This window comes from Melospiza melodia, chromosome 8 (genome assembly GCF_035770615.1).
Source record: "Melospiza melodia melodia isolate bMelMel2 chromosome 8, bMelMel2.pri, whole genome shotgun sequence".
In the NCBI taxonomy this organism is placed as follows: domain Eukaryota; kingdom Metazoa; phylum Chordata; class Aves; order Passeriformes; family Passerellidae; genus Melospiza; species Melospiza melodia.
Genome location: NC_086201.1, coordinates 19,616,124 through 19,636,128, shown reverse-complemented (window position 1 = coordinate 19,636,128; position 20,005 = coordinate 19,616,124). Strand labels below are relative to the sequence as shown.

Genomic DNA, 20,005 nt, shown 5'->3' with positions numbered 1-20,005 from the left:
TCAGAGAACTATTTTTTGTTCTGTTTCTGTTATTATCTCTGAGTCCAAAGAAAATTACTGGCTGGATGCAATCAAGTTCCTTGCTGTTAACTGCTTTCAAAACTAAATGTGAGCTGGCAGAGAAGCTTGATCTCTGGTAGTAAGAATTACTTCCTTGGACTGCTGCTGCAATCCAGCTGGTTCATGAGAAGGAGGAAGCTGCCAAGATGTGGTACTGTCATTCTAATATCTGACAAGGTAGCCAGAACATTCCTGCCCTTATCAAACATTAAATGCTCTTTTCTTTTTTTTTTTTTTCCCCTTTTCTACATTATTCCCCAGGCTTCTTCAAGTTTGATTCTTCCCAATGTACAGATTTGCTTTTTATCCTTCAAAATGCAAGGTTTCACAAGTGTCTGTTCTCCATTACAGAAACAAACCTCTAAATGGTGACCAGCAGTAGCACACTGACCCAGCATCATCCCAACTCCTTATTAATAGTCTACCTTAAACTTGTGTCAAACCATATTCCTGCAATTGTTGAAGCTTTTTTATTCCTTTAAAAACTGAAACCAGAGGTTAGTAGTTCTTTTCTGATTCCTATGAAGAAGCCAATTTACAGACAGGAGCATAAGATATCTATTCTGTAGGAAAACATCCAAGAGAAGAATGAGCCATGTCTGGAGCTGGCCTTATTTAAACCTGCTGCTAACTGGGAAGCTGCCACTTTGAACCATAAAATCCAAACTATTCAACATTAACTGTCAAACATCAAATCATTATATAACTTTTACATTGGGAGTTAGGTTAATAACATTAGGTTATTGAGGAAATACATAAGGCCCTGCTTTTTCTCAACTTTTGATAGACAGAGCTAACTGAATAAATCTAGATGTCAACTGGTGATTGTTAAATATTTTATTACTTCAAAATTAATATAGATTTATCTACTGCAATTCATCCAGATGCTCCACATTATCTCCTCTGAAGGAACAGCAAAATGCCACACAGAAACCCACAATATCTAAAATTTTGAAAGACAGCTTCAAAGAATATTACCAAGAGCAAAAATTTTAGAGTGCATTCTGTGAGGACTCTTCTGCCCTGTCTCCAGTTCTAAGCTTTTAATCAGGTATTTTCCTCCCTCATGTTCTGCTTCTCCACCACAGTAAAAAGGCAGCTAATAGATCTGTTACTACACTTAAATTTCTCCATCTCATATACTTTTATGACATTTCTTTTTTAGATTTCCTCCTACATGCTATTCTGGACAGAGCAATCTGTTATTTTAAGACTGAGCACAAGTAGATAATGTCTTAATTGTGGTACATTCAAATGGGAAAAGAAAAAAATCAGAACATTTTAATTTCATTCCCTTCTGCTGATGGTCAGTACTTTTCAAGGCCTTCAGTTAAAGATTTAAATTTCTATAGTTTTCCATTAGTTCTACTCACATGCCATGAAACAGTTTTTGTTTTGTTTTTTATGGAATAAAATGGAAGGTTTACTTTTTTTGGAGAAAGTTTTCCTAAAGGACACAAGATTTTATCATCATAATTTATGCAAGGAAGGGTTGGGACAACAGACAGAATACCAGGGTTCCAAGTGAGCCTTCCTTTTAAATGTCTCCATGACAAGCTCCATTGTATTTTTAAACATTATTTATAGAACTTGGTACAATTCCTAGCTTAAAAGGCTTTGAAAGTTTTTACATCTGTTTTTCAGCTTTTTCAAGACTGAAGCAGCTGCTGGCTTTGCCAGCTTGAGATAAAGTCCTGACAAGGACAAAAATATGGGGGAAATATTTGATGTTTATAAGCAAACACCAGAGAATATACCCACTTTTTGCAGTGCATTTTGCCAGTGTAGACAGCACAAAGAGCCATTTAAAATTTAACAATGTTAGGAAACACACTAAATCTCTTCTGAGTTTCTCCTTAAGCAGGCTGTATGTTGGAATCCCTTGTACTATGAATCAAAAAAGCAACCAACCACACTAATAAGTTCAAGAGATCAAAAGGTGTATTTGGAAAGTGAGCAGCTCTCTCATAACCTCCCTTAATGGATTATCAAACACACTCAAACATTATTTAACAACAATACAATCTCCACAAAGAAAATGTTTACTGTTAAATGAGAATGAATAATAGCCAGGATTTGTAACATATCTCTGCTTAGAGCCTTCCCAAAGCATTCCCCAGGCTCTAGGGCAGCAAGAATGAAAAGAAAAATGGCTAGAGCTCCAGGCATTATGCATGTTTCTCCTCATTTCCAGGTTTACAGCAACCCAACAGTACAGTACAGTATGGCTTCATAGACCAAGACAAGTTCTTGCCTCAGCAAACAGCTATCTCTTTTCCATAGGTATGATATATTAAGTAAAACTATTAACAGCCATTTCATTAGTTAAAAGAACAGAGAAATATTGAGGGCAAGTGATAGAACAGAGATTACACTGCAAATCAGAGTGAGAATGAGGAATAGAACACAAACTTCTACTATGCTATTGTATTAAAATCAGGAGGTGCCTAAACATTCTTGGTACTTTAATGACAAGCAATCATACGTATCTTCATCTTGAGGAACCTATCCCTGAAGTACAGCAAGTTTGTGGTAAGACTGACTTGTGTACCCTTTTTACCTAGAGCATACATTATTAATCACACTCAGACACACTGAGTATATCAACACTCCATTATTATTTTTGCAACAAAAATATTTTTATAGTTCTGCTCATCATTCCTGGCCAATGTTTGCTTGTTCTGTTGGCACACCTTGCTGTAAATTAAAGTCCTCCTTTTTTCTCCCATTCTCCAATTTTATGCTACATGAGGTACGAGTCTTTAGCAATGAATGATATTTCTTGTTCTCACAATGTTTCTATGCATAAGGACACTATGTGAACAACCATCTTACAGTATTTGTGTCAATACAGAAGCATGAAAGTAAAAAAAAAAAAAAGAAGGAAAATGAAGGAAAAAACTGAGTGAGATCCTGTGAAAGCATCCTCTCTGATTTTAAGAAATGCTTCCTGCCTAGAGGCAGCTACATATTGATAGGAATAAGACTGCTGTGAGTCCCAAGATGACCTAGAAATCAGTATCCATGTGTTTAAAAAGAATTCTGTATTTTACTTTAGAATAGATGAGGAAGAAAAATTCTGCATGGCTAGAATGACTACATGTGAAGCAACGTTCTGATGTACTAACTTTTATTTTTCAAGGATTGAAGAACTTCTATAAAAATAAAACTAGTGGACTACTTAACACTGAATAAATTTCTTAGAATTAAACTTCATACAATTGTTAGTATGTCAAAGCTGTTAATGCAAAGCGAAGTGCATTGCTGTTAATTAGCAATTATGTTTTGTTATTGTTAGAAAACAAATACAGTTAACTGATAGCTTATAAAAGAGATATGTATAAGAAAGATAATGCCCAGAGCTCATCTTTACACAACTGTGACATTAGACTTTCTCATTAAGTTTTTCCTCATGAGAGTATAAGACACAGGCAACGCAGGTGTGGAAAGGTAATGCTGAAATGCCAAAACACAAGAATTTCAGTGTAAAAGATACCAACAGATGAAATAAAGAATCTTCTCCCTCCTTACAAGTGTGGAAAGAGGGATATTCCAGCTGGGTTTTCTGGAAACACTTATTTGCATAAGGATCAAAGATATCTGCACCTCACCAATGAAAATGATTTAGGGAAAAACAGAACTAGTGGAAAAGTTTCAAAGAGTATCCTTTTCAGTAAAAAGGCAGGATGAATTTTTAATGTTATTTTTAATTTTAAAAGTGGTCTTTTACCAGCATAAACATTTTCTTTTTATTATTAATTTTTAACCTAAAGGAAATCAGAATATAAAATTCTCTAGTAAGTTGCTTCATGGAAAAGTAACAACAGTATGTTCATCAGCAACAAACTGATGATAGCAACAAATGTGTGTTAACAGGCTTCTTTGAGCTCAAGGTCAAGAAAGAGCCCCTTCAGTTCAGAGGTCTGACAAAATGTACTGAAGTTAAGCCTGGCTGTACTGCACATGAAGTTGACAAAAGGAGAATGAAAGAAACTAAAATAAGGTGATGTTTCAGTCTGTGGCTCCAGAGGCCAACCCAGATGGTCCTACCAAAAGGGGCCAGTCTGTTTTTTCCTACCACTCTCCTGCTTATTCCTGGCCATGTGAAGCATTCCCTCCTTCACTTCAGCACAAATAAGAGTAGAAAGTTATTTGTGTTTCTGCTGGCTTAGTTTTTTTCTCTCACTGTAGAAGTTCAAGCTCAGGAGGTTTCTGACAATCCTGAAGCTGCAATAAAAACAGCATCATGAGTTTGCTCCTGGGAGTTGAGGGAAAATGAAAGAAGCCAATTCTCTCCTTTTCACTAGCAGGGCACTGCTAGATCAGCTCTCCATGTCCCTCCTCCACATGCTCTAAGTCATTAGTAGTGACTCTCAAGTCTGCAGGCTGGCTCTCAGGCACAATGACCTGAAGTGATGTACCAAAATAGGCAAAACTGGCAGGGCTCCACTGGAAAGAGAATCCTATTTAAAACCCCACAGGTGCTGAGTCAGTACAGCATCAAAAGACACAAATCCAAAGCACCATCCTGGATGACTTTCATATGAGACAAAACACCTCCTGATCAGCTGCCATCACCAGTGAGTCCTTGGGCTCCCTCAAAGAAGTGCTGTTAACACAAGCACACTGATGATTTACCAGTCTCTGGAAATTTTCAGCCTGAGCTCTTGAGAACATTTTCTTTCGCTTATCTTTTAAATTATTAATTTGTAGTATTGCTCTACTCCTTAAAATGGGTGTCTATTTTTCTTTATATCTGAACACCAGGAAATTAATGTACATTGCATCATGCCTGTCATGGGAACACCAATAAACAGAAAAAACATGCACTATATTCAATGTTTTAATAGAAAAGTTTTACATAACATGGATTTGAATTGGCCTTATTTACTTTGAAGTGGTGACCATACGTTCAGATACCCTCTACAGATCGTAACAAATGAATACCAGTAAATTTTTTACAGTACCATCTGGTCATATGTTCTTCTGCATGTCAAATTTTGTATTGAAAATTATGTTGTAGATGCATTACAGAGGCTTTAAAGGCTTTTAGTGGGTAAAATTTTTTCTAGAGGGTACAGTAGCCCTATTACAGAGCCAAGTTTTTTACTGATATGAGGCTATGTCAATCCTCTTGGGAAAATTCTAATTAGATGCTCTTAGTGGTTGGTTCTTTTGTAATAATCTTATGTTTCTAGTCCAGCATTACATGTCTGGCCCACAGACTTAATATTTTGCAGGGATGTACTTTTGCTTTCTCATTAACTTTGTACCAATTTGATCAATCTTAAAATCTTTAGAATATCATACTGAACAATATGTTGTAGATTTCAGAGGTAAACAATAAGTAGATTTTTGTCCTCACTGAGCATGCCCTCAACCCCATCACAGTGGGCTGCTGCTTCACAGAAGTAAGGATACCATAGTATAATGCTAAAACAATCTGAAAGATTTTTGTTTGAAAATAAAATACTTAAGCTGGGTTAGGTGGTGACAGGACAGAGGAGTTAAACTTCCTTAGATGAGCACTGATTCATACTAGGGTGCTGGGAAGCAAAATCCTTCTTACAGTCCAGTCATGTCTAAGGTGCAGTAGCTTGCCTGTCACAGCACACCCAGTTAATACATGAAAAGGCTTGAGGAAAGAAATGCTGTCGTGGTCTTGGTTCTTTGTCACTCCACATTATGGAGCTCAATCCCACAAGAATGTATCGGAATACCATGACAAATCCATTTCAGAGCTTCTCTTAGCACAAGGATCATTTCACTCTGTCTAAATGTGCAATCAGGTCAACAGCTGGAAAAATTCTTATACTCTTGGGCCAGCCATGCCATAGCTGTAGGCAGTGTGATCTGTCAGGTGCTATCTGGGTGCCATATCTTAGGAAATGAGATAAAGCTGTAACTTCTGCTGTAATGCTGGCATAACTCCCACCCACAGTGAGCATTCCCAGGCATGTTTTCCCAGAAAACAAACAAACAAACCAACCAACAAGAACAAACACACACACCCCACGAAACCAGCCAAACAAAAACTAACCACTCTCACAAGTCTGCTTCACCTTGAAACTATATTAACAACCATTCCCTTATTTTAACTTGTAGATTTTTGTTTGGGCCTTTAGCATTTCAGCTACAGAGATTTCCGGCATGCAAGCATATACATGTTTATGACTTCTGAATCATAACATCTAATTTCTTTCATCAACATTAGTAGGTGGTTATTTATAATAATGGGCCAGAGCTTATCTAACTCTAGAATTTCATATTACAGAATGATTGCTGAACTTGGGACAATGTGTTCATTTGCATTTAATTCTCTTTTGAAACAGTGAAATTCTGCCACCCTCTGGACAACAACTAAACTAAGACACATTTACAGTCAGCCTCAAAAGATGTCACTTCTGCCAGTAAACATGCATTGCTTTTTAAGCATGTTTTAAAATTAATTATTGGGCTGAATGGAAAAATAGAAGTTACTATTAAACTACAGACAAAACAACTACTTTCAGTACTGAACAGCCTTCTTACTAAGAGGATTTAATAAAACAGCAAATGTCAAAATTTTCTGTTCTTAACTTTTTATAGGAGTCACTTGAATACTCACAGTTGTATTTTTAAAGATTTGTTACCAAAGTACGATACAATGTTTTGTGCCAAGATTTATTTCCACAAATCAGAACATTCTGCAATTAACAACATCCTTCTGATTGAGCCAAATGAGAACAAGTATAGAACAGAGTTCAGTGAGTGAAAGAAAGGCAAAGAAAGTTGCATTATAGCTGATCAAACTACCTTTAAAATGTATCAAAGGGACAGCACGACTCTTACATTCACATGGCAAGCAGCACTTGCTGCAAATTATATTGGCATTCAACACATTAATCATCATTTGAAACAGTAAAAATCACATCCAAAGTTTCAATTTGTGCTTCCAGTATAAGGGTGGGGAAGGAGGGCTGCAGCATAAATACTGCTACATGCAGGACCTTGTACAGTACCTTGTTTTGGCTATGGAGCCCAGCTGCTGCTGTTCTTGGATGAGCTCAGCCAGCTGTTTTTGCAAAGACATCTCTTTACCGTGCACTTGCTTAATAAACGGATGTTCCAAAAGATGGGTGACCGAAGGACGCTGCTCAAAATCTTTGATCAGACACCTGAAATAGGGGTGACAGAGAAATAGGGGTCTCAGACAATGATGTTATCATTACAGCACGCATTGAGTCAGCTTACTGTGTGGCTGTCACTGTTACAAGACTCTTCCATACTGCAATAAATCTGGCATAAAATACTTAGCTAAGTGAAGGCACTCCACAAGAATACAGTATAAAGGCTAAAAACTTGAGCTTATTTAATCTCTCTTTTTAACTGTAACTAGCTAAAAGGAAAAAAATGACATTGTATCCTGTAAGAGCTGTACAGTTAATATACATAAAAATTAAGACAAATAGACAATACTTCATTTTAATTTTCTATCTATTCTCTGATGAGAGGTTGACCATGAACTCAGTAGGGTTCAGCCTACTGAGAACCACAAGTGAAACCTGTGGTGCAACACTACTCAGAAGGATTTGATACACAGCTTTGGTTTTAAACGAATGCTATGGGTAGATATCGCAATGATGAGTGTTAGCATAAGAATCATAGAAAATTCTGCAAACCTGCACAATTCAGTCTGGAAGAGAAAGGAATCAGTCAGAATTAAATGGTACCAAAATTCTTTCTGTGAACTGGTGCAGTACAGGTGAACTAATAATGAGTAAAGAAATACATGCTATTAAATCAGCATAAAATAAAGTACTATACTAATTTATATAATTGAGATTTAAGTTTGGAGAAACCATCACTCAAGCTGAATTATTTCTGCATAATAAAGCTGAAATAATACCATTCAAACATAAGAATGATCCAACAGGATAAGACTGCTTTCAAGTATCCTCTAATTAAAAATATTAAATCATTCTATTCATCTTGCTCAAATAATAATGATATTGGTATTATTTGACAATGTGAAAAAGAAGTGCTGCAATTCAGTATATACCTCCCTTCTAGTATCTATAATTTTAGCAAATTATAGCTCAAGATGAATTTATTTGATGAGATGCATTCATATTACATACTTTACAATTTCCTTTCATATTTGCTGAATAAGTACCTAAGTACTTCCCTTGCAGGGCCAAATACCACAAATCAAGACTATCATTTTAGCCACAAGTTCAGAGAAACTTAAATACCTTTCAAAATTTATATTCCAGTAATAAAAGCAACAATGTACAAAATTTAAACTACATTACAAAAAATCATACACATTAATTGATTTCAAATACTATCAAACACATTAGCAAGTTATTAATGTTTAGCCTCACCTCAAAGACTTTACTGAAGACTAAAGTATGGTCTTAAAATGATACAGGAAATATCTTTGAACATAACTTTAATACTCTAGGTTCCTGAAAATCATTTTACTAACCTGTTTTGTACATCTATTCCAGAAAAGAAAGTCTGTAAAATGTGTTACCAGTTTTGGAACTGTTTTGGTGAATTTCGCTATAGGCTGGAACTGTAGCCTCCTGATAGAAACACTAAAGCAAAACCACCTGCTTTATCTCCATCCCTCGGGGCACAACACTATAAATACCAGTCCTTCCCCTCCAGGAAAAGATCCATCATTAGCCTTGAACAGGTTCTGACAATCTCCCCTACCCCTTTTCTTTTTTGTAATCTGGGAGTTTTAAAAGTCAATACACCCACACAGACAATACAATCTATGCCAATCCTGTTTAAATTCATGTTTCCTGAGAGAAAGGAAAAAAGCATTTGAAAAGAAAGACAACATTAATCAGGAAGACAGACGAAAAGAGAACAAAACAATAAGTGCTATGCATTATACAAATTCACAGATTGATGGCAAGTACTTGAAGTGGAGATTTCAGTATGAAAAAGCTCATGCACTCATGATTTTTACCATTCTATCAATGATTCCAATTTTACAGTATTTATGCTTTATTGTTAATAAATAAATGTTCTTGTTAAATTTGATTTCATCCAGAGTTTTTCAGTACTATAACTGAATCCAAGTGAATCTACACCATAGGATCATGGATAGTTTGTGTTGGAAGGGACCTTTCAAGGTCATGTAGTTCAAACCCCCTGCAATGCACAGGGACATGAACTATATGAAGTTGCTCAGAACCCTGTTCAACTTGACCTTGACTCTTTCCAAGGATGGGGCATCTACCAAGCTCTGTCAGTGTTCCACCTCAACCCAAAAAAGTCCTTCTGAGATCTAGTCTGAATTCACTCTCTTTTTGCTTAAAACCATTACCTCTTGTCCTATCAGAAAAGGCACTTGCTTTTCAGTTTAAATGGATTATCTTCAAAAAATTACACAGTTCCAGACAGGATATCTTGTGTTTATCAAAAGTGTGAAGAACATGCAAATCTTAGACCTGGTGGCCTGCAGTTATTAATATGAATTCTCTGAGCTCTGAACACTCACAAAACCACTCTACAGACAGGATGCAGAAGCTGCATGAGAATTTTTCTATACACATGGCCCCTAGGTGAGAAATCAAAATGTCCAGGATACTGCACTCATTGTGGAATCCTAACAAGAAGGGACATTTTGGAGAAAAAAAGTTCTTAGCTTCTCTCTAGCATGCCTGAAATGCGAGCTTTTAGATCTGGAAGACGTTTTAATGAGCACAGGTAAGTTCTGTGAAGGAGGTGGTCTTGGAGATCTTTCAGATTATTTCTGTTTCTGTCCATAATCCTACCAATCCCCCACTGACCATTCACTTTGTGTGCATGCTTCCCTTTGCAACAACCAATGTTTATCTATTGTTTCATCTAAATGCAGCCTTCATCCTCTGGCAGTAGGATATTGCTGCAGTCTGTGTTCATGTAGGATTTCACTTGAAACACGACCAAAACTCTGTTAAATTGCAGGATGACTAAGTTAATGACACAAGACACATCAACATGATTCTGTGATCAAACTCTCTCTGTTCCAAGCTCAGACAGAGCACACCTCCTCTTGTGCCATGTCTGTGCCTGCATGGGAAGAACAGAGTCCTTTCAGATGGTTAATGAGATGACACACCAAAGCAGAGAGCTAGTAACTAACAGCTGTGCAAGAGTGAGGGAAAGCTGCTTAAATTCATGTCTGTAGCTTCATGTATGAGTACTTCAGCTTCAGGGAAGAGACTAACAGGAGAATGAACATTTCCACTGGAGTTGGTTTAATCCATCAAGTCAAATGGCAAGTTCCTAGCACTCGTGTCACAAAAACACAGCAGCAGAAAGAGCAGGTTGGCCATAAGGAATTGAAGTGTGTGAGGCACACACCCTCCTTTGCCTCTAAACAGCAGAAGTTTTGACACAGTCACTTCTAGAAATTAGCCCTTGCTAGGTTTCAAATGCAGTAAACAGCTTGCAGCTGTCACTGCAGGTACTGAGGGCTCAGTCTGTACTCAAACATTCAGTGCCAATTTGATGTCTCACCAGGCTTGCTGCGATGGAATGTACGATGGAAAGCTGTCATGTGACACTGAAAACATAGCCCTTATGTTTCCCAGTGCATACTCCTTTGTCCTTATTCCTCTCTATGTAGGAAAGGCCTATTGATATTCTGCTTCTACACACTGTCAGTTCAACTGTGTTGCTTTTAGTGCAACATGAATGCCTGCTGCTGCTGTTCTTACTAAACATCATCTGTAAAATAAAAATTCTTGGGCCACCACTTAAGTTCTAATGAAAAATGATGCATCAGACTGCTGGTGTCACTGCAGGTGTTCAATAAGGTGTCATCACCCCCTACTAGAAGCAGTATTGACACTACAATGCTCTTCAGAAATAAACAAATATAGAATACCAGCTCTTACAATTCTAAAGCCTGCACAAAGGTGAGAATTATCACAACATTTTCTGATGACCCACACTCTGACATGGAATTATAATGTGTGGAAAAGTTAACTATATGTGTGAGTTCAAACTTGCCAGTAATTTCAGGAAGAAGATGTATCCAACATATATGCCAGAAAAAAAGACATCAAAAAGTAATAAACATTCAGTAATGTCAACATTTGGAAGAGTACAGTAACAAAACAGCTTTTACAATTTCCCTCATCACAAAATATTCTGAAAAAAATGTGTGCATTGTACAAGTGAAATACAACATTAAAAACCCTATTAATGAAGGATTTGCTTCTGAGGAAAAAAAGAAAACAAAAACATCTTCAGCTTCTCATCTGAGCATTCATTTAAAACCAGTTTGGACAGTTAGCTCAGACACTGTCAAACATCAACCATACTGCAATTATTCATAAAACCAGTAAATGTGCTGCACCTGCAAATTCAGCCAAATTGTTTGGCTCATGGAAATTAAAAAAAATATATATATATAAAAGGTGGTGCATTGAGGAAATTGAATTGAGGAAATTGACTAGCAAATCGACTAGCAAATCTACTACAAGATGTGTTTCAAGTAAGGTATGATGAAAGTATCACATTTAGTCTCCTATTCTTTTAGATCTAAAATAACAGAAAGGCTAAGCAAGCAGAGATTGAAAAAAGAAACAAAAATTGTAGGTTTGCCTTGATGAAAGTCAATCCATTATCTAATTGGAAATTCCAGTATCTTCCATCATGCTTTCTTAGCAGAAAATTAATTCTCAGAATTCATTAGCGTCACTACATTAAACATTTACACTAAATAGGTTGCAGCCATTTGCTGCAATCTCACAGTCAAGCTCCTAAGCACCATTTCCATTCTGCCACAATTACAAGCAAAGATGAAGCATTTATTAGCAGAGGATAAGAGCAGCCTCCCATCCACACAGGCCCATCCGAGACAGCCTCTAAAAATTCACTGGCTGCTTGCACTCGGATGATAACATTGTTGGAATTGCTGGGTCTCGACAGTGTAAACAGCCATTTCACGAGGGGCGAATCAGATGGCTCAGAAGGAGAGATATTTATCAGCATTCATGAGCTAATATTTACTAATGAATAAATGGAAAGAAACAGCTTTCATAAGAACTGCAGTGGTGGTCTAAGTCTTCTGTGTGTTCAAAAATAGAAAAATAATTACTAACGTTACTCACTATTGCAGCCAAATCTAAGTAGAGCAGCAGCAGTTCTTTCTTTCAGAAATTCTCTTTCCTTTGATCTATTACGATCTATGGGACCCCAAGTTCTTTCTTTAAAGAGAAAGAAATCAAGTAGCTGCAACTCTCCCACCTTAGTTACACTATGATTTATCACCAGCATTTTGGTTTTTTTCAATTAGTACATTTTGTAAATGCTACATTTTCTCGCGATTTCTTATGTGCTAGAAGTATATTGCTGGAAGTAATTTTGCCTCACAACCCCAACACCCAACCAGACTTCAAGCACCTATTTAATACCTACATGCATGGAAGACACATAGCTTAATATTTGGAAGAAACAATGACTCTATATTAGACTACATTAGAGCTGGGGAATTCACACAACAGCCTCTGGGTAACAGTGAAATAAACTCCCTGTGCTGTTCAACTGTTATCTGTTAGCTAAAGTCCTCACTGCCACTCCTCTGGTCCCTATCTCCCTGCCACTCCCTGCCTCATCAGGGTGCTTTCCCCATCACCTGCTCCTCTCACAGCTCTAGACCATTCTCCCCTGCCCTCCACATATTTCGCTCCTTGCACTCCTTGTCTAGCACTGAGGAATCTTTCCAAGACTGTTATTAGGATAAAAGAACTTTCCAGGGTTTTGAATCAGACTCCAGGTCATCCTAAAATGCTAAGATCCTCTCATTCCAGTCCCAATAAATACAGTTACCAGACTGCCCTCAAAGATAGAGAGATTCTAGAGTGGTTCAGCTGAGGTTCTAGAGTGGAAATTTCCCAGAGGAAGAAAGGAAAGAGTAAGGTCATATCCTCTTGAAAGGAGGGAGCATTCTCTCTTAAGCAGGGAGAATTAGGTGTCTAGGTTCTGAGACCTTTTTTTTTTTCGACTCTGCATACTTACCTGATTACTTACATCACAAGGTTCCTTCATGATGCAAGATTAATGAAATCAAAACCATGACCTCAAATGGGTTGACTCCCCCTGCTTAGAGAAACGGAAGGACAGACACTGACAAGGCAGGATCATCTATGACCACACACTAGGCTAGAAACTTTCCAGTCAAGGAAGGAAAAATAATCTCTGAGATTATTTTAGCTGGTTAAAATGCTCAGTACCTGAGTGTTCCTTCCACCTCTGAACCACATGTAGCTGTGGCAGGCACTGGTCAGTTACGTGCAGCCAAGAGGTGGAGAACACATTTCATAAACTACATCTGTAATAAGATGCAGGAATGTGCCTGCTTCTCTGACACTTCCCTGCTTTCCACTTGCAGGCCTGCCCAACCCCCACTAATTCACAAAAGTGAGCTAAAAAACTGTGACAGCTTTGCCAACAGCATTTCTGTTTTCAGTCCTAATTCAGCAGGACTCACAGGATAGAAATAACCTTATCTTCAGGACTATATATAGCTGTCCCTTTGCAGAAAGCAAATGCTGGGCACTAGGGATATGTGTGTAGGTTGAATAGGGCTCCTGTCTTGCACAGCATCCCATGATAAATAATAAGGATTTTACTGTTCATTCTGATACAATCAGATATCGGGATGAAAGACTGAATTTATGACAAAGAACTCCATCATCACATGCATGGTATAAATTCTGATGGTCAGAACACATTTATAACATTATTGATCTGCCTTTTGGTAGCAAATGCTGTAAACTACTAATCCTCCCTAAGAATGAGACAAATACTCAAACACTGAAATGTCACCATCACCTATTTTCCTAATAAATCTTCTTTCAGTTTAATGTTCAACATCAAGCACCATATAGTATAACTTAGAGCACACATCTGAAACATAACAAAGATCCTATTGCACTGAAATTGTAAAATTAGGTGTAGTAAATACCTTTACCTCTTCTAAATCTTCAAAACTTACAGTAGGTTTCCTAGCCTTGTTTGGGCTGAGTAAGCATTTCAAGTTTTTTGGGCTCATATACATGGTTTAGAGAACAAACAACAGAAACTCTATGGAGTTGCACCTCTTGCAGATCTTTAACATGGATCTGACAATCATTCATGTTGAAATCTTTGAAATTTTACCAGTAACAACAGAAATACAATCAGAGCAACTCTAGGGAGAATCTCAAAACCACAATACACTTATTTCTTGAATGGTGAAATTTATGAATTGCCTTTCACCAGGAATGGGTCTGCTCTGTTTCTTTGCTCTCTCCTTGAAGGCCCAGAAAAACAAAAACCCTTCAGAACCTTGGACAACTGAAGCTTTTTGTTAGAAACAGTATGTTTTGCATGTGTACCAGATATTCTCCCTTAGGTACATATCCCACTTTGACACTATAGCATGCAGCTGATTTGAGGCAGGATTTTTACTACAACTACTCATTAGAAACTTGAAGATAACTCTATTCATTGTATATGTCCATTCCTCTGTATAAATCCATATGTTTCATGCAACATTCCAAAGTGGCAGAGATCTTTTGTCAGGTACTTTAATTCAGTATTTCAAGTTCATCTGCAGACAGATTCTGAGAGTCTACATCAATGAATGAAATGCAAAAATGTACAGATTTGGTGATAACCTTACACATCCCAGTCTGTATCTTTTTGACATTTGCAAACCTCTGCCTTCCCAGACACTGTGAAATTAATAAGTTATGTCAAATGCACATCATGTTCTCAGTGAAAGAAATGTAAAATATTCTTTATGTAACATGAACAGAATGTCACTAAACAATTGCTTAAATTGTGAAAAAACTTTATCTGCATTCAGAGAAGTTAAATGTAAATGAACCACTTCAAACCTATATAATCTAGATGATCTATCAAGTGAATAACTCAAAGTAGACTCATCAACATGAAATTCAGCTTGCTAAACTGTGTTTAAATTAAGTACAAAAAAGTGAGTTTATCAGCACAAAAAATTATCTTGGACTGTATTTGCAATGTCATTGCTAAAAGTTACATTCTGATGATAAACATGACCATAAATCCTTAAGTTCACATTTTGACTTTATTACTTCCTGAATTTCTTAATTCTTTAATCCCCTCCAGCTCAAGAATGACTAATTAATTCAAAGAACCATAATAGCTCATCATTGGTTAAATAAATTTAAAAGGAAAATGTCCGTCTCTGGAGATACCACTACTAATTTTAATTAAAATTACCATTTTGTGATGTAATGTAAATAAAAGTTATTGCATTCTTCTGCTACAAGAACATATTAACTCTACTGTTTATCCCTCAAATCAGTCAAGCCAAGAAAATTTTTTGCCACTGCCGTGGTAGTTTACATGGTCTTACAGGTATAAGTCCTATTGATACATAGATAAAATGAAGGTAATTAATTATACCTCACATGATGATTGGAGAGGCAAATTTTCATACACAATCACAGCAGTTTAGATGAGTACACATACATAGAACTTTACTGACCTTATATCAATAAAGTATATATGTGCTGCCTGTATCTTAGTAGATAACAAATACAAAATTAGGCTGTTGCCAGAAATGAGAGCTGAAATTGTGTCTTCTCTGTATTTTTTAAAAACAAAATATCTAACTCAGATTCCCTGTCCTCATTGTAAAAATTCTTACGGGAACAATACATAACATTCTTCATCTCAAGTCAAGGTCAACAGAGCTGAGAATGGAAACAGATTCACCAAGCTAAAAACCATCTTCACACTCTCAGTTCAGATTTTGTAAACATTGCATCTGAGTAAAATGCTGCTGCAAAATCTTAATCTCTTGGGGTAATAGTATCATAACTAAAAGTATAGATTTCATTCCTGAAAAATATATGATCATGATTTCAGCAGCTTAAAGATTTACCAACAATGAAACTTCCAGCTTAAGAACGTTGTAAATCACTGGAATATGTTAGAGATCACTTATAAAAAAATCCCTCTCGAGACAATGGCATTTCAAGGGATGGCAAAATGGGGTGAAAAAAAGCTACAGTGACCAAGTTTGGCAATCTTAGCATGAACAAAATTATTGCATAAACCAAACAGAAATCAAAAGCTTAGCCAAAGCTACATGCTCGATTTCGGTCAATACAGAGATCTGGCCTGCAACTTGAACAGATAAGCTTGTTATGCAAATGACGTTAGCATCAAGAAGGAGGCAGATAATGAAATCATTCAAAAGCTAACCACTCATCACAAGGGTGACAGAAACATCAGGCAAGGTCCTAACACATGGACAAAAGGCACTATGGAATTTATACAATCACTGCTTTTAATTTATCATAACTAGGCTGTCACAAGGCCGGCATCAACAAATGCATAACTAATGCATATAAATGAGCCAATTATCAGTAATGGCTAAAAGGTTTGCAGTTGTATGATCCAATGTTTCATTATCTAAATTTTTCTAGAAAGTCCACTAATGTAAATCTAAGTCTCCATAAAAACATCCTGTAACCTCTGCATCGTAACAACTTTACTAACACATGCCCAAGAATAGAACAGTGTCAGAGAGAATTCAGTTTCTGTAGTCTCCTAAAGGCAGCTACAGCACAGGGTATTTATTACAATTGTTGCATTTCTCCATGTTAAGAGAACCATGTATGAGTATATTTCCTTACTTCTTCATGCACATCACTGTAAAAATGGAAAGCAAGGCTTGAGAACCTGCAAAAGTTGATGATGAGGAAGTAATTAAGCAAAAGTAAATAATAATCCATTTGATTAATAAGATACAATTTCAATATATAAAAACCTCAAAGGACAAGATTAAAAACAAGTTTTGCCACAAAGTATTAACATCTGACTTGTTCTATGACCAGTGCATGTTGAACTACATGACTGAACAAATGCTAAGAAATGTTTCACAGAGTTTTTTGTATTGTTCCAAGTCTCAGCAGGGACTTCTAAAAGGGAAGACACCAAGAAAGAAAAACTTACATAACAATGCTGAAGGTTAACGCACAATGTTCCTGACACAGGAATGCAATCTTATTTACCAGGTGCAGTGACTTTCTAAAGCACAAGTGGAATATAATCCATTAGTGCTGGTCCCCCAGAATTTAGACTACAGCCTTTAAATATAGTGCAACCAATGGTTTTTTATACAGAATGAAATTTATCCATCACTTAGTGACCCTTGTACTTAAACACTGAATCTGCCATAGATGCCAATGTACCCTGCTGTGTAAACAAGGACATGCATTATGGAGATCAGAACTTGGATCAACCTGCTCTAGAGGAATGTACTTCGGCTACCTACACTGAAGAGATTCTGAGTTACACTGCAGCAATAACAAGAACAACATCCCTCCTCTGTAGGTCAAACATTACACTGTATCTCACCTTCCCGTCTGCTTAAAGATCAGCATAGTAAATATCACCATTTTTCACAGATTACTAATAAAATTTGCATTAGTGTTTTTATTTTCAACTTCTTCTAAAATGGAAAGACATTACTACACAACTAGTTGAAAAAGGTATCAGGTAGGGATATTGTGCTCCACAAGTAATTGGATACACCAAGGAACAAAACAGATGCACAAAATGCACATGTGCATATTTACAAACCTATCATGAAAAGTCAGTACTGACAAGTGATGTTACAGTAGTATTCCCCACATTACACAATTTGGGCTGTAATTGGTTCCAATGAAATACTGAAGAATATTAAAAATCCCTCATAAAAGTGCCAGTAAGATTTTTGAATTCAACGCTAGCAACTACTAAACTATGATTTCCTAGTGTCACTGTAAAAAGAAAAAGAGAAAGCAAAAGCATATTTGCATATTTTAGTTTGATGACAGCTGCATTCATCATGCTCTCCATACTATTGATGCTCAATTAAATATATACAGTACCTATATATATATATAAAAGGCATTTCTTTCCCTTCTTATCTTTCAAATTCTTATTTTAAACGACCAGTAGTTATTTTCACTAATCCTTTTTTTCCTCAACACAATATTTCAATGGAAAACTATCAAGGAAATCAGGTATATTTGATATATCTGTTCCAGGTCCATCAAAATCAAGAGACTCAAATGAAGAAAATTACATAAGAAGATCAAACTCCACTGTAAAGCTTTTGAAAAGTGAAGCATGGTCTAGAGTTATGAAAAGAAAACTGTAGTTAAAAACCTGAAAAAGCAGTAACTCCATAAGAAAATTCTGTTTTCAGATTGGCACACATAGGTCTTGCTGAATAAGCTGTTTTAAAAGGAAAAAAAAACTCACTGTGAAATGAAATGGTTGAATCCTCTGCACCATTTTTCAGGATGTAGCAAAGTAGGTGGAGGGTTTCTGAAAAACAAAGATTTGAATTTTAAAATGTTAATGTTATCTTACAGATCAAAGATGCTCCTGGTTCCAGCAGGGAGAAAATGATACTTGAGAAAGTAACAGTTAAATTGTCTATGGGATGCCTTGAGATGCATGTTGGTTTTTCTTGCTGTTGTTTATTCACTGGCAGCTCTCTTTTCTTGTCCTTCTCCTTTTATGTCAATACCTTTGAAGCTGGTAGTCAGTACAGCTCACAATGTACTTCCCAACCTGTCCCTTTCAATTCAGCCTGACTGAAAATGTAATATTAACCTAGACATCAAACTACTTTAACCCTTTGCCCAAGATCACTTATTCTGATCAAAACTTTTAAAGTATGGATAAGAATGAGCTGTAGGATTTTCAGTCTGGGTTTCAATCTGTATTCAGTTTGGATGACACTGTAAACTCTAGAACTGTTAAAAACAGATGCTATTTCTAAACATCTAGCAGACAGTGTTTTTATATTAAATAGTAAGACAGCCTTTGTAAAAATAATTTTTAAACTCTAATACATTCCATGGTAGTTGACATAAAATTCCTTTCCATCGATTTTTACTCTTACAATTTAATTATATAAATATACAAAGCAAGACCTACAGGTCATATTTAGTGAAGCAAATTTTAAGAGGCTCAAATTTAGGAGGACCAGCTTACAGCAAGAATTGTTCATAAAACCATATATTATATTCTACCATGTTATCCTCCAGAGGTTTCCTCTGCACCTTAAATTTTGCTACGTACTGAAGCCTAATTGAACATTTTAAGATTAAACTTACAGAGGTCTTTGATGAAACCTTAATCATCTATCTTTTGCTGCATTTGAGGGTCACATATTACTGAACTGTCAGGGAAAAACAATCACAGTAAGACTTCTTCTACAACATAAACACAATAATACTGTAGATTATATAACAAATCACATCATTTCTACTGTGGCCACATTCCACAGAATAACATTGCTTGGAAACATCTCACAAAACAAAAATGAAAACAGCATAAGCAACATAAATTAGTGCTGATTTGCTCAATAGTCAGGAGTTTTTCATGCATATTCATTGAAAAATGAGTTCCATTGAACAATTACTCTAAAAAATGCAAGCAAATTCGTTCAAAAAAATTGCTGTGGCTTTGTAATAGATGGACCATTTTGTTCATCTGCATTTTTTCAAAACAAATTCAGCCAAAAGATTGCACTGAAGCATGACAAGTTTGCTGAAATTACTATCTTATTACCTTTCTCTTTTGCTTCAGAAGACTAAGGGAATACACCTTTCTTCATGAAGTGAAGAAACCCGGAATGTCTGAAATGTCTATTAGTTAGCAAATGTGTTATTAAAGAAAAAAATATATCATTGGTTATTTTCAATGAGAATAACACTTCATGGTTGCCTCCCCTTCACCAGGCTCATATGTTTATGTACATCACAGAATCTGACTTTTTTACAAGCAGAAAAAAAAAAAAAAGACTATTTCTAGGTATACTTCTAGAAAAACAAATCCTATATCAAAGAAAGGTAAAATTTAAAAACATCTTTGTCTATTATAACAATGGTTATAAGCCCAGACATCCCACATCTGT

The 20,005-nt window shown here is 36.2% G+C and overlaps 1 protein-coding gene across 5 annotated transcripts in view; it reads right to left on the bottom strand.

The window, feature by feature from the left end:
• Positions 1 to 20,005, bottom strand: part of MYO3B (myosin IIIB) — a 191,731-nt gene that overhangs the window by 106,108 nt on the left and 65,618 nt on the right. For all 5 annotated transcript variants that reach the window (XM_063162107.1, XM_063162111.1, XM_063162108.1 and 2 more), the window contains 2 exons: positions 18,340 to 18,405; positions 7,062 to 7,217 (listed from right to left, as the gene is read on the bottom strand). In XM_063162107.1, the coding sequence (XP_063018177.1) occupies positions 7,062 to 7,217; positions 18,340 to 18,405 (222 nt within the window). The remainder of the gene's footprint in view (positions 1 to 7,061; positions 7,218 to 18,339; positions 18,406 to 20,005) is intronic.